General features: G+C 35.4%; 1 protein-coding gene across 1 annotated transcript in view; it reads left to right on the top strand.

The window, feature by feature from the left end:
* CNTNAP4 (contactin associated protein family member 4) overlaps positions 1–16711 on the top strand; it is a 238622-nt gene that overhangs the window by 167600 nt on the left and 54311 nt on the right. Inside the window, exons 9-11 of the mRNA XM_067315163.1 lie at positions 6210–6359; positions 12336–12531; positions 16422–16528. Coding sequence (XP_067171264.1) covers positions 6210–6359; positions 12336–12531; positions 16422–16528 — 453 coding nt within the window. The remainder of the gene's footprint in view (positions 1–6209; positions 6360–12335; positions 12532–16421; positions 16529–16711) is intronic.

Genomic DNA, 16711 nt, shown 5'->3' with positions numbered 1-16711 from the left:
CATATAAGGACAAGAGAAGGAAGAAAATGTAGTAAAATACAGTCATGTTAGAGAATGTCTGCTGAAAATCTTAAGAAGCAGCTTTCCCTGTCACGCTTTCATTTAGCTTGGGAGCCAGGGCACTGCCTGTTTCACCAAGAGGCTCCTTGGTTTTGCTGTGCGCTGTTATCATTTGATTTGAGACTGCTAGTGCAGCCAGGAAGAATTTTGTTTCATTCAAAGTAAGAGGAGGACAAGGTTAACTGACAACTACTCCATCTTCCACAATTTTTTCAAAAATGGTGACAGGGAGTAACATCACTGTGTGATAATACCAGTGCCTTCACCTAGCAGTGCTTTATAAATGGTATAATATGCTCTGGCATTCCATGCATCAGAACTAGCTCAGAGTTTCTCATCTGTTATGTAAAAAATTGAATTTTACCACTCTGTTATAGAACTAGCTCAGAGTTTCTCATCTGTTATGTAAAAAATTGAATTTTACCACTCTGTTGTAGAAGGGTAAAATGGTAATGAGAGATGAGTTCCCAACAGGCAAGATGGCGTTAGAGAGATGTGAGGGATAAATGGGATTTCACAGAATGTATAAAGATGAGGAAACAGGACTGAGATTGGAGCAGGAACTGCATGGACAAAGAAGATGATCAGAGTCCAGTAGCTGGGGCAATATGCCATAGAAGCAATGGGTAACTTGGCTGCTGAAAACACAATGATGATCATCCAAAAAGTAAGCTGATCCTAGATTTATTTTAGATTTGGTACAAACATACTTTTCATGTTGTGTATTCATAAAGCAGCAATATTACTAGTGGAAAAGAAACCAAGTTAGTTCCAGTAATGTGGACATGTGAACTGAATTAAAAGGTGAATCAGGAGTTGGAAAAATGCATTTACAAATGTACTCAGCAAACCTTTAAAGGATTAGGATGCATATTATTTGATCTCTTGTAAAGGGTATATTCATTGGAAGGACAGGAACCAAAGCATGGGAGTTTTCAAGTAAGAATATAAAGAGAGCTGAATGATGCTGTTTATAAGCAAGTTCTTCTTGAGCAACAACCAATACCGTAAGTAACCACAGCAGTTATTGCAGTACAAATCAAAAACTTAACCCTCTTGGACCTCTCAGAATTCAAAAGGCTATGTAAAAGAGGGAGAAAATCTCAAGAAAAATGAATCTTGGTACAAACACAGAATAGGAATCACTTCTGATCTAAAATGCTCACAATTTGTGTGTTTGGCAGTGTAAGGCAGACAAGGGCAAAGCAGAACCAAGTAGAGCAAAGAAACAGCCATGGGATTTGGAGACAGGGCATAAAACCTTGTTCTGTGCCTTAGCAATACCACCTTTGTTTCTTTTAGGTTAATTCCTTATTTCACTGACACAAAATGCAAATTCCTGTGAGGGAATAAAAAAAGAAAAAAGTTAAACATAACTCCAGAGCTCATTATCTCTCTACAGGTGTATAATGATTAAATGTAAAATTTTAAACAGTTGATTATTTTAATTCAGGAAAGGATTGTGAGCCAGTAATGATCATGGATAGTGTTGAAATTTACATAAATACTTTGATCCTGTTTCTGTGGGTGACAGTAGGATCAGCCCCAGTATTTGTTATAATCTAAAATAACCGATGCACAAAGAATACCATTTTAATTACAAGAGGTTTCCCCAGGCACACCATTTGAAAATGTCAGTTCCTTAGTAAGAATGTCAGTGGTAGGTAGTTAACAGTGATGTATTTGACTTTTTAGGAGCTATTTCAATTGCTGTTCGATTAGATTATATATGTAAAAGAAATTGGTGCCATGCAGTGTCACTTCAACAGACCAGCTGAAGTGGTGGCACTTCTGCACATAAGGCAAATTATCCAACTTCAAACTTGCAATCAAATACATAACGTATTAGCTGAAACACCTCAAAAAAAATCTTGAAATTCTATGCTGAAACAGAATTTAACATTATTATATTACGTTAAGCTTACTGTTCATAAGGTCTAACAGGTGGAATAGTGTTTGTCCTTGTGAAGACAGAAACTACTGTAAAAATACCTTATTCTCTTCTGAGAAGTTATCTAGCAAAACCATACAGTGAACTTTTTCCTGAGCTTTTGAAGTGTATATTGTTGCTACATTCACTGAAGCAAATAAAGCCTGTATTTGAAGATTGAGTAATTAAATTATGGACGGTTGGACAGGTTTGTTGCCCTGCAGGCAAAGACTTATGACCTGTCTTTCACACAGACACAAAATTTGATAATTAAATCAGAGCATATTTCTTTGTGAACAGTTCTTAGAATTCATTACCATCAGTTTTTTAAAGATTTCTTCAGCCATATAAAAATGAGGAGAATGGTATATTAATTCTTGAGTGATTAAGCTATAATAAGCTGTATCCTTCTTTTACAGAAGGGTTGCTTAATATCTTTCCTTTGTGGCCTCTTTTGCAAGTTGGTCATAAAATATTCACAAAGAAATAACATACATTAAAAAAAGAAATGAACACAAAGTTAATTTGTGTTGAATGATGAGTCCAAATTGAATTACAAAATGTATGAATGTTTGAAGTATTATTACTCAGTTTCTTCATACGAACCTGTCTTTCTATGCAGCTTTTAATTAAATGATGTTAACAGTCATTGAATTTGGAGGTTATACTTCAGACTAATCTACAAATTATTTCTAAACTACCTAAAAGCTTTTTACTTCTCACTGATCTCACAATAAGCTATATGCACTGACTTTTGATATATGCTTTCATAAAGTTATATGTCATTGTTCTGCAAGATCTCACACAGCCTTTTTTGATACTTAAATATTAGCGACTTAAATATTAAAGTGATGGAAGTACAGGTAACGTGAATAAATGCAAATCTTGTTTAACAATTATGTTAATATGCGTTAATAATATAATTGCCATTTTTTCTTCACATGTCTCCTGGTAAAGCACTTTTAAAACTCCTGGTAGAGCAGCAATTAGCACAATTTTCAGATGAAATGGATATGTTAGCGGTCCCTTCACCTTCATCATTCATATGTAGTGTCATACCATGCCTTTACACAAGCAAATATGAATTTAATTAAGATTCTTGATATCAGGGCTGCAATCAGCTGTTTTCTCAGGAATGTTTTGTGCTACCACAATGGCATTCATCAGTTCCTAGATTTAATGAAAGGGACCTTTGAGAAGTTTTAACTCTTCTCTGAGCTCGGTGGAGTGCAGTATCTCTAATCATGCCAGCCTGAAATAAAATCTCTCTCGTATTATCATTGAGTACATCAGTATGATGAAATACAGTAATCTAAACAAGAATCGCGAAAGTCATGTGATCCATTTTCCTGTAAACAAATATTTTTCCACTTCAGTCATTCATGCAATCTGTTTCTTTATGTTTGGGCATTCTCTTACCTATCTTGCTGTTCAAATATTGCAATATTTAGAAAATGATTTCCTTACCAAAACAAGAAGTTAATGAGCCAGGAAGCAACACTAAGAATTAAAAGCAATTGGCCTTGCTACAACTGAAATGAAATTACAAAATGCTTTGTTAGATTACCAAAGGAAGACATAGCATATTGCAGAGATATGACTGAGGAAAACATCAGTCACTTGAGTTACCTCAACAAATAAAGAGCCTTCTTGCTTAATCTTAGAGATGAGGTGAAAGAAGCTGGAACTTTAGTAGATAGGGAGTGAGGCTAGAAAGGAGGAAGGAGATAAGCAGGTAGGGAAATACTTTGTGTGAGAATCTTTTTCTTTTATAAAACTAGTTAAAGATACAATGTTACAAGTCGTGTTATACTCTGCTCATTTTACAATCTAATTTCTTATTGAAGGATCATTCTACAATGATTCATATAAGAAAACTGATTACAGTACTGCAAATTGGGAAAGAGCCTTTCTCAGGTTTAATTTGCCGTGCTCTAAACAAAAACCTTATTCTTACTCTCTGTTTTAACATACCTGTTAGGTTTTTGATAAAAGTGTCTGTAGTTCACTGAGGTTGAAAGTGGTATAAAAGACCTAAGGATGCTTTATCTGTTTGTGATTCTTTGTTAGTTTTTGGTTTGAAGTTAGTAGAACCCTTTGATATATTTTATGAGTTCTTGCTGTAAAATAGTACTAAAAAATAATAAGGGAGATATATAATAACACCCGTGAAGTCTAAAAACTTCAGTATAAAGTGTGACTCATCTATGCCCCTGACCCTGCAAGGCAGCAGTAATATTTTTTTAGCACTTTATCTACACTGTTTTTTAAATGTCTGTGGAGCTGCAACAGATTACATAATGAAAACATACCTAGAGCTTTAAGGCATTTGCTTGATCCTCAGCTCAGTACTATGCCAGCCCTAACATAAAATACACTAGCCTGTAGGCTACGGTAAATTATATTGACTGCCACCAGTCCAAAGGGACTTGTTCAGCAGTCTGAGACCTTGAAAATGTAGGAAAACTGCAGTCGCTCCCTCCACATTGCCTGTAGAGCTATATAAATCCTTTTTACCAAAATATTACCTTTCTATGGGTGACCTTTTGGTAGCCAGCTGTAATAGCTTTAATATTATACTATATTGTGTGGAATAAGGTTTCCAATTTTTCTTTTAGTAGAAAGTCCATCTCTATATATATCATTAACAGAGAGGTTTACGTAAGTAGAAAATACACCTACCAATTAATCCAGAAAATTGGTGTTAGTTGTTTTGGTAATTATTCACCCTGAACGTAAATGTGCTGCTCTTGCTTCTGGGAGATTGGACATGGAATAAATGCATCCTCAAATACCACTTCTCATGGAAGATTGCAGCTAAAATAAGTAATTGTCAGAATGCTACCAGAACACCTTCAAACAAGGCCCTGCATTTCCTGGCATTGCATTTGAAAGGGGAATGGTTCCTGAAAGGGCCACATAGAGATCAGATGATCTGCCTGCTGTATTTTTCATATAATACCACTTGGACTGGGGATAGAACAAAATTTTAGTGTTACTAGAGGATAAGGTTTCTTCGTGTGTATTACATAATACTGGCTGAAGTAAGGAAATGAGCAACAGAAAGTTTGTATATGTCTAATATTATATTCAATTTATTAGAGACATTTTCTAAAAGATTGTGTATCTCAGCTTCTAATGCAATTCTAACATTTATCTGATGATTGTATGCTGAACTTATGTGTTTATTCTGTAGTAGTTAACAATATATGGATGAAATTTAGCTATTTGAACCTTCTCATCCTTCTATTTTGGCCCGTTTTAAACAAATCCATTAAATGGTAGGATATTTTCCAGTATACAAATAAATTCTAGAGTATATAAATGCATGAAATTTCAAGAGGAAAATCACAGATCACAAATCAGAGACAGTCAGCAGCTGAGAAAAGACGTTACTTAATTCAAAGGTGGTATTCTCAGCTAAAAGAAGCATCCCTGTTCAAACAGCGCCCAAGAACATGATTGACTTAAAGCACTTACTTAAATATAATAACATTCTTACATGCTGCCCTGAACAAAATGTATTTAAGTATGTATATAAGTGCTTTCCAGAATCAGGACTTTAGGCTTATTGCTTTGTGGCACCATACACTTACTCACTGAGAGGTAGCATAAATTGGTGTTAGAGGCTAAACTCTCAGCAAATAGCTCCAGAATTTACCCATGCATTTCATGTAAAACAGACAACTGAAAAAACAATCTTGTGATATTGACATGGCAGTTGCTGAATCTTTTAGCATTTATAGGATTTTTCTATTTTACTGGGATGTAATATAATGACTACCTTTGATTTTAAAAGATGAAGAAAACCCTTGTAATAGTGCAGTTAAAATGTGTATTATGTTTAAAATATTGTATCAGTCATCACCATGATGTCTTAATGATAACCTTCTTAGATTGAGAGGACACTTTTCACAGTCACTATATTAAATGGATGTATTACTAATAATTAGGAACATTGTAACTGCAGGTTTTCCTTATTCACTGAAGCACTTTTATTTTTCCTTATCAGAAGGTGAAGAAAATGAATGGATGCATGTTCTATTTTCACTCAAGACATTGTGTTCTTTGTTCATTTTTTCTTTCATTTTCACTCTGAGTTGTTACATAGGCTACAGATTGCTGTAATAGTTTCTTCTCCTTTAAAGTCTATATTGTTCAGCTAGTATAACAAATAATGGATGTATGTATTCCATTCTGTTGTTTATTTTTCTCTTAGGTGCTGGATTAAATAATGGACAGTGGCATTCTGTATCTTTCTCTGCAAAAAGGAATCGTATCAGTGTAATAGTGGACAATGATGTGACCTTGTCTGCTCAGGCCTCCATACCTCGGCAAATTTATGCAGGAGATACTTTCTACTTTGGAGGTAAAATATGTTGCTTATTTATGCTGGCAATATCCCACAGTTAAACATAAATTTTCCTGACATATCTAATTAAATGATGAGAATGAATAGGCTTGCCTCAAGTCTTCTTTGCCCAGCTTGGGTTTTTCAGGTACTGCTATGAGTTTTGAGTGCTTGTGTTTCCTCAAAGTTCTGTAATATTAGGTAGAATAAATCACCACTCAAATCCTCGGTCACTTTTTAGAACACAGTTTTCTAGTATCATGCTGTTTTAATAATTAATGATAGTTCTGACTGACAAACAGACAGTCATACACAGGTTGACAATCTCTCATGCCACACACACATTTTGTTGCTAGATCAATGTCTGTGAGAATCTTCCACTGGGTTCACTTCAGGTTTTCACTTAAAATGCATGTTTATTTACTTGTGCAAATATCCTCTCTAGGTCCATATGTATCCAATGCATAATATACTCTTAAAAATTGGCTTTTATCACGGTACCACCACTTTAGTATGTTTGGAGAATATAACTTGTGCCTAAAAGCTAGATTTAGATGCCCCCATTTCTCTAGGGATATGTGCATTTTTTGTTTCTGAATCCCTTCATAGGCAGGCCATGGAATGTCACCAAGTAACTTTGTCATTAAACACACATTTTTACCAATAGCATTGTACAAGTTGTAATGAACCTGAATCTGTTGAGAATGGACTGCATAATAGCAATGTTATACAGTATCTGAATACATTATTCAACACTAGCCAAATGCTTTGTCTCCTGTGAGCTTTGGAATTGACGACGGAATGCTTTATTAACAATTCCAATTCCTGAGAAAAGTGACAAACACAAAAAACCCTAAATCATTATGAACCAAGTGATTGTCCACAGATCAGTTCCCTTGAAAAAATGGACTGTGAATAAACTGTATGCTCACAAGACAAAATTAGATCTAGGAACAAAATTAGATCTAAAACTAGATCTACAAGAACATCCATATGACTTCTGAGATGGTTTCAAACTTGGCATCTAGCCTTTTCTACTAAAGATAATGGAACCCTCTGCTCTGGATTATAATCAGAGAAAGATATATAATATTGGCTTTGGATAGTGAGAAACATTTTTTAATTCTTTCTTTCTACATTGGTCCTGGTTCCCACATCTCTTATTTTGTGATTTGCACCAGTGAATATTGCAGGGCTGATGGCAGAGGTGCACAGATCAGGATGAATGTGGGCAGTTGCAAAAAACAGCATATCCAATTAAGTTATACAGCAGGACATTTCTATTTATCTTTGGGGGGCAAATTAATGCTAAGAACATTGAAAGTGCTAATTTCATACCCACTCTTCAGCTTCTCATCAAATCAACAGCTTGTGCATGTCATACAACTTGGGGAAAAACAGGTAGAAAGCTTCTGAGTTTAGAAGACTGTTTATTAAAATTTTATGTCATATGCCACTGCCAAAATGCAAACAATGCATTTTGACTTTCTTTCTAAGTTTGTTAAAATGCGTACTATGTTTCTGTGTGCTGGTTGTTAATATGTGAATACAAGCCTTCCAGGAGAACTGTCCAGAGAGACATAACGGTTATTTTGCTTGTTTTAAGGAGTACAAAGTATGTGAGAAGTATGTATGCTTACCTGAGAAAATGTGTAATTATCATGAAGATTCTTTGGTATATGATGTCAGCACAAGTGCTACTCATGCTATCATCAAGGACATGCTGCATCTCTCAGTTCTTGGAATAATAATTCATTGCAACTATGAGGGCAAAAAGAGATTAGTTAAAAATACAATAAGCACATTAGGCATATGTCATTATTAATGGCTTTCTTTCTTTCGTTAATGCACAGCCCACAACTATAAGGAACCCCACTTTCATTAATATTAATGAGTGAGTTGCATTTTCTATAATAGAATTAGAAGACACAATGTTTTAAAAGACAGACAATATGAAAAAAATCTTGAGATTTTTGCAGAGTAACAAGTGTCAAAGAGGTCTTAGTTTTTATTGGCTATTTGTTTTTTAAAAGTAGGGACTCCATATTTCATTCACAAATGAGTATCATATTTTTCACCACAAATAACAAAAAAATTATTAACATTTTGTTGTAGAATTGTGTAGAGCATATGGTTAAACTGTCATTGATCTGTCTAACTGTGTGGGACTGAAAGGTTACTGCTCTCCTGCTTGGACTTTTGCAAGTCCAACAGAGGTAACTGGGAACAGCCAACATGGATTTACCAAGGGCAAATAACACCTTTTTCTTAAAGTGGTTAAAGAAGTTAATAAACAGTTTCCTTAGAAACAGTTTGGTTCCTTATCAGAAAAAAAGACACTGATTTTTTTTTCATTGAAGTCTTAGTTCATTTTCTGTTTTATACTTCTTGAAAACCATGAATACTTTTTATGTTCTTTTTCACTCATTTGAATGGATATACAAGTTTCCATTGTCATTTTGTTTTCCTGTAGAGTAAACCTCTGTACTGTCTTTACAGAACTTTAGGAAGTGCCCATTAGCTCTACAGAACAGATAAATGTCTTGAAAGCCACTGCTTGCTAATGTTATGAAACAAGAAGCTCTTTGAATGATGTGAACCTGAATGCAGTATTATTTAAGATCAAAGTATTGCCCTTGTGCATCATCCCAGAAGCAATATTACCCACCAGAAGAAAGCTAAAGAAAAAAAAAACATTCAGGCACATGTTGTCATGTAGTGTTCATTTGTCACAGGTAAAAACTGCTCAGCTTACATGGTTTAAATCAAATCAGGATTGAAGCAGTTTATTGATTTACTAATGATGTGTAATTAACTTGCAGTGAACAGTACCATTCAGATCATTATCAGTAATACAACAGATAAAGAACAATGTTAGATACTTACAAAATGTTTATCACTGAAGTATAGAATAATCTGGGTGGAAAGGGACCTCCAGAGGTTGTTTAGTCCAATCCCTTGCTCAAAACAGGTCTGATTAGATCAGGTTGTGCAGGGGGCTGTGTCTAGTCAAGTCTTGAACAACTCTGAGGATGGAGATCCCACAGCTTCTCTGGGCAACTTGTTCATGTGTTTGACCATCCTCATGGTAAAATATTTTTTTGCTAATATCTGATCAGAATTTGCCATTTCTAACTTGTGTTCTTTGCCTCTTATCCTGTCATTGTACATTTCTGGAAAGAGTCTGGCTCCATCTTCTCTGTATCCTTCTATCAGGTAGTGGTAGACAGCAGTAAAATCTCCGCTTTGCTTTCTCTTCTTAAGGCTGAACAGGCCTGGCTCTCTCAGCCTTTCCTCATACACCCTGTGCTCCAGTTCCCTGACCGTCTTGGTTGCCTCTGTTGGACTTGCTCCAGTATGTCTTTGTCTTTCCTGTGCTGGGGACTCCAGAACTGGGCACAGTACTCTAGATGGCATCTCACAATTGCCAAACAGAGGGGCAGGATGACCTCATTGGACCTGCTGGCTGCACTCTTGCTAATACAGCCCAGTATACCATTGGCTTTCTGTGCTGCAATAACACACTGATGCTCCACGGTCAACATATTGTCCACTGGGACCTTTCTGTCCTTTCTGTGGAGCTGCTTCACAGGCAGCTGTCCTCAGCCTGCATTGTTGCATGGGGTTATTCCATCCCAGATGCAAGATCTTTCACTTGCTTTTGCTGAACTTTATGAGGTTCCTATCGGCACATTTCTGCAGCCTGTCCAGCTGCATCTGAATAGCAGCCTTGCCCTCCAGCATACTCGCTACTGCCCCCAGTTTGGTATCATCCACAAACTTGCTGAGAGTGCACTCCATTCCATTATCCAGGACATTAACAAACATATTAAAAAGTATTGGTCTCAGCACTGATCCCTGAAGAGACACCACTGGTTACTGGTCATCAGCTGGACTTTGCAACACTGATCATTCACTGAATCCACCCATATCTCATTGCCTATATCCCATATTCGCTGCCCTTTGCTTGTCCACAGTGCCAGTCACCTCATCAAAGAAAGCAAGGCAATTTTTGTCAGGTATTATTTGCCCTCGGTAAATCCATGTTAGCTGTTCCCAGTTACCTTCTTGTCCTTCATATTTTTAGAAAGAGTTTCTGAGAGGACTTGCTCTATAACCCTTGCAAGGACAAAGGTGAGGGTGACTGGCCTGTAGTCCCCTGGATCCTTTTTCTTGCCCTTCTTGAAGATGCTTGTGACATCTGCCCTTTCTCCAATCATTAAGAACTTCCCTGGATTGCCATGTCAAAAATTAAGATAAAGACTAATGAAGATGTCAGCCAGCTCCTTTAGCACCCTCCAACACATCCTATCTAGCCCTATGGATTAAGTGGTTCCTAACTATTTCTTCCTCTGCTGTGGGTACGGCTTCACTCCCGCAGACTCTGCTAGCATATTTAGGGACTTGGAAGCCTGAGGTCAAGTCTTACCTATGAAAACAAGCAAAAAAGGGCTTGAGCAACTCAGCCCTTTCCATATCCCTTGTTACTAGGTGCCCTTCCCTACAGAGCAATAGGCCCACACTCTCCTTAACCTTCCTGTTGCTAGTAATGTAGTGATAGAAACCTTTCTTGTTGCCCTTCATGTCTCTGCTAGTTTCAAGTCCAGCTGAGCTTTGGCTTTCCTGACTCTGTTCCTACACATGCAAGTGATGTCTTTGTATTTCTCTCAAATAGTCCGTCTCTGCTTCCACCTTCTGTTCACTTCTTTTTTGTCTTTGAGCTCAGTCAGAGGCTCCATGGTCATCCTTGCTGGCCTTCTACCCCTCTTGCTCAACTCTGCACATGGGAATGGACTGTTCTTGTGGTCTGAGGAAGTTGTCCTAGAAAATTAGCCAGCTGTCCGGTGCCCCTTTGCCCTCCAAGGCAGCTTCCCATGGGATCCTGTCAAGCAAGTCCCTGAACAAGCCAAAATCTGAGATCCAAGGTTGTAATTCTGCTTTTTGTCTTGATCGCTTCTCTCTGGATCTTAAACTCCACAGTCTCAGGCTCACTGCAGCCAAGGCTGCCCTTAACTTTCACATCTTTGGCTGTGTCTTCCTTGTTTGTGAGTAGCAGGTCCAACAGAGCACCTCTTCTCATTGGTTCATCAATCACCTGCAACAAGAAATTGTCATCAGTACATTCCAGAAATCTCCTGGATAGCTTGCACCCAGCCGTACTGCCCTTCCAGCACATGCAAGGGTTGTTAAAGTCACTCATGAATACCAAGGTCTGTGATTGTGAGGCTTTCTTCAACAACCTAAAGAAGACTTTATCTATCTCCTTCATCAGGAAGTCTGTAGCATACACATACTGCAACATTACCTGTGCCGATCTGTCCTCTGATCCTTACCCTTACTTACTATCATTTGTATTTCAAGTCAACTGGAAGACTACATGATTTTTTTCCTAGAAAAGGTGACCTGAAAGGTCAACATGATTAAACTTGCTTACAACATTCTAACTATGAACTGGACACTATTACCTATCTCTATAGCAGCTTTCTCACAGTAGCTTTTTTTTCTATCTGTTTTCAGGGGAATTTATTTCTATGTTTTATTGGTAATAAATGTGTGCATTCATATTATTAAAAATGACAGAAACAGTAAGATTATACAGATAAATAAAGATCACCATATTTAGTAGCTCATTGTATATCTTATTTGACTTGGTTTGTGACTTAAAGCCTGTTCAAATCATGTTCACCTTGTATTGTAAACTAACATTTATGACTAAGATCAGTCAGTCAATCTGTTTACATATTGATTCCATTCCTTAGTTTTGAACTGCTGTTTGAATTATCCTTTATCCTAATTTTTAATGATGGTATTGCATATACTTTTAAAGCAATAAGACCAAGTAGAAGTCTATCTTTACTGTTCCACCACCAAGCCTAATCAGAAGAGCTTCTGGCTAAACCTTTCCTCTCACAGAATTTACAACATCTGGAAATTATGAATTTTGGGTCTACTTTTGGGATATATAAGCTTTTTCAACAAAATAATTTTTTTCAGCTCCAGGTTTTTTACTTGTTTCAGGCTGTCCTAATGGTGGAAACAATACTGAATGCAACAGCTCATTTGTTGGTTTTCAAGGTTGTATGCAACTCATTTCTATTGGTAACAAAGCTGTGGATATAATCTCAGTTCAGCAAAACGTTTTTGGCAATTTCAGTGACCTGCAGATAGACTTATGTGGCCTCATAGACAGGTAAGAAAATCTTATCTAATCATTCATTTATTTATTTGAATGATTTGTTTCAAATATTGACTGGGTGATAAAGAACATGCTTTTTCTTTCGCAAGTGGTCAAAAGTCTAGAACTACTGCAGTATATTTAGCACAATCATGGAAAGAAAATTTCCATTTACTGATTTACCACTTGCACATAAAATTAGAGAAACTGAGGTTAAAATTATTTGAGGTTTTTGATTCTCTGCAGCTCCTCATCTGGAACAAACTTCCTGTTTATCAAACTAATTCTACGTCTGACTGTAAATCCCCCTTGAAAAGATACTTTCTTCTTTGCCTCTGACAAAATTGCTAAATTACTTATGTGTATTAAATAGTTTTGTAATAGGTAGCTTGTCTCATTCTGTGTGCCCTAACATTCGTGAGAAAATGTTCTCATGTTAGAATGACTTCTACATATCTGTGGTGCCCCAAGATAATGTAATCAGGGTTTTTGCCATTATGCTCTCAATGGTAGAAATCTTCCCTACAGCTGAGGGTAAGCAAATCATTTCTTTATCTTTTCTGCTTTTCCTGTGATCTACATTTTCATGCACACATTGTCTTCTTCTATTTTCTAATTTGTAAGTTCACAATGTGTTCTTATAATTGTAAGATGCCAGGACTAAATGTGGCTTGTTGCTGAACCTCTGGTTATCTAATAGTCCACCAAGCTGTTTACTTGTTCTGGACATTCATGTTTTTCTTCCATATTTTCATTCCTCTCCTGAAGAAAATAATTTTTCATTTTAAATTAAGAACATATGATAGAAAATTAAAGATAAAAAGTAATGTAATTTTTCATTCCTCTTCTGACAAAAATAATTATCATTTCAGTCCTTGCATCTTTGAATCTTTACTAGAGTCTTTGCATCTTCAATTCCAAATGCTGAAGCACCACCCAAATTCTGGAGTTGTCCATGATTTTTGTAATAGAAACAATGGACCATTAAATGTAATAGCTTTACACATTTAAAATGTATAAACACATGTAAAAGTTACTGTTTGCACAGTGATCTGAATCTCTATGCAGTATAAAATAAACTGAAAATAATGAATATATTGTTTATATATCATATATACATATATATACAGTCAATTTATAGAGAGATATTCTTTATCAGATTTAAGGTTCTCATAGGTAGTCATTTAATCATTAATTTAAGCAGTCAGGCATAATTTATTAGCCTCTTCTTCTTTAAAATGAAGCAAACAAAAATTCCCTGTCATTTTCTTATTTTCTATTTTCTTAGTTCCATAAAATTCCAAATTCCATTCCTATACATAAATTATTATGACTCTTTCCAGTCATTGCTCTTCACATGCTCCTTCACTTTAGTCATTTCATTATATAATATCTGTATAATGCTGCATTACTCATATACCTCTTGGGCATGCAAATAATCCCCAAATAAATCGTTTTATCTGTTTAAAAAAAAAAAAAGACACTGGCACTGGGGAAGTTTTTGAACATTTTTTCTTTTTTTTTAACTAAAGACTGAAGAAATAAAAATAATGAAATTTACAGCAACTTTTGAAAAGAACATTGTTCTTTTCAAAATATCTTTTTCCATAGTCTGAAACTATGGTAAACAGTGTGCAGATAATGTCTTTAGTAGATAGCTGGCATATAAAGTTCTTCAATTTTTCTTCTTTGACAAAAGTATATTTGTGTTCTGGTTCAGTGATCTCTTTTGAATATTAGCTTTTGATTATTATTAATCTTCTGCTTTGAAGTTATGCATCATTTGCAGATGTCATACGCGTAAAAGTATATTACTGAGTAATATGTGGTCAGGTAATATGCTTGATCCACTGCTTTTTATTTTAAGCAGACATGGTGATGCATGCAGAAATTACCTTTTACACCAGAAGTATCAGAAATTTTTGTCAGAAACTTAAGTTTCTTCAGAGGAATCACTGTTCTGAGTCTCGCTTTGGATAGGGCTGATGAAAGTTGTGTAATTTGTATAGCTTCACTTTGACTTAATTAGTGGCTATCTTCTATTATACATTCTGAAACAGAGGATACAAAATTTATTGTTAAAAGATTTAAATTATACTCTAAGTTGTTTTCAATTCTATTAAAGTTGACTCAAACATCACCAATTTCATCTAAGCTTTTCATCTTGTGAATACTATTAAGCAGATGAACTAAAATGAACAGGGAGTCAATACAAGAGAAGACCATGTAAATTATTTGCAATGTAGGAATAATGATGTTATTTATCAAAAAGGAATAAGGCAATGGAAACTACGACTGAAATATACGCAAGTGGGGCAGCTGTCAGAGAATGGACTGAAAGTCCTGAATGGCAGCTATAGGGTATTTTATGAGTATTAACAATGTTAGAGGAGATGTATATTTATAATAACTAAATATATTTATTTATAACTACAATCATACCCCTAGAAAGCGAAATCAAATGTTTGTCCTAAGAGTTATTACTATCCACGTTTGTATGCATCATTTAAACAAATTACTTAATACAAAAGTGAACTTATGTCCAGTGCCTAAAGCTCATTTTTGTGTCTCAAATCCAAGCTTCTTCAGACATATACCATCTCTAGACTTGGTTTAGAAATCCACTGTATGAGTGAGATAATATGTACATGATCAGCTCTTTCACTGGTAAAAATGTCACTTATTTCCTTGAAACTTAGTGACCTATAGTGCTGTACACCTGCTTACATTTTTAATCTTCTGTGGAAATCTCTTCTTATCTTTGTTTTTAACATAAAAGAAAAACAAAATTAATTGAGCTTTAGTAGTAGTGGATGTACAAAGGCCCTGAATAGTCACAGGACAGATGTGTGAACTGCTGGACTTTTACAGTCTTAAAATAATACCCTTCAAGGTTTCTTGAATGAATTAAAAAGAAATTTGCAGACCTGTGAATATTATCTGGTCCGTCTTCTTTTTTGTGGGTAATATTAATAACAATGAATTTTTATACATTCTGAGCTATTTCTTCTGTACACACAGTGCAATTAGAATTTTATTTAACTAATTCCCAAGGCGAAAAGCTTATAAACAATCAGTTGAAGCATGCAGTTCTACTCAATATATTTTCAATTGTGGTTATTGAACAGATAACTTTTTTCTTCTCATGCAATAGTTTACACTTAGGGAGACTGCTGCAGTCTTAACCATAAAACAGTTATGGGCAAATCTGTTTTGCAGTCAACCACTGTAAATCCAGAAGAAAGCCACCAAAATCAGTACGGTTTCACCAGATTTACACTCATATTACCAGAATGAAAAATGGCTTTCTTTTTCTACCAATAGTTACATCTTGTGGTGGAGCTGACATACTACGGTATTTTTATCCTTTCTAGAACAGGAAATAGCCACAATTTTAGAATAGGAAATAACTCTGAGGAGCAGTGGTTGGTTGTGTTTGTTATGGGATCATTTTGTAATTTTCTGGGATTTTTAGAAGAATAGAAAGTAACCTACTGTGATGCTACTTTGTTGTGATTCATCCTGTTGAAGAAATCACACCTGTCACAAAACTTTCCAGTGAATTATCAGCATGCAAATTTTTCATTGTTTTATCAATCTGTATTAAATTATAGTTAATTGATTGACAGTAAGTAATAATTATGTGTGTTACACTTTAATTATTTCAGTTTTCTCAGGTTTATTGCATAATTGGTATATTTATGATAGTCAATAGGAATAGTGGAGAATATGAAGGGAAATTTTCTTTAATTAATTTTCTAGTAGTCACATTGACATCTTCCCTGATATGCCTGAAGACTTCCTTTATATAATAATATAAATATATTTCTTTTCCTTTGGCCTAAATATAAGTGCAATGTCAGAGAAAGGAAAAGAGTGAATATGCTTGCTTGTTTTTTGTTTAGGTGTTTGCCTAATTACTGTGAACACGGTGGTGAGTGCTCACAATCCTGGAACAGCTTCTACTGCAGCTGTACCAATACTGGTTACAAAGGCGCTACTTGCCATTATTGTAAGTCTAAGATGCTCTCTTACTATGTTTTTGTTTCCAAATGATATTTTCCTTCTCCAAGAATACACCTTTGTGTTCATCATGTATATTGCAAGACCCTTCAGTCATGTAAATGTTCATAAATTGGTTTGAGGAAAGGCCTTGAGAATTCAAAATTCTGTTGAAAGATCTATTGGGTATCTC

Source organism: Apteryx mantelli, chromosome Z, assembly GCF_036417845.1.
Source record: "Apteryx mantelli isolate bAptMan1 chromosome Z, bAptMan1.hap1, whole genome shotgun sequence".
NCBI lineage: Eukaryota > Metazoa > Chordata > Aves > Apterygiformes > Apterygidae > Apteryx > Apteryx mantelli.
Note: the sequence above shows the minus strand (reverse complement) of the source record. Positions and strands in the feature narration are given on the sequence as shown.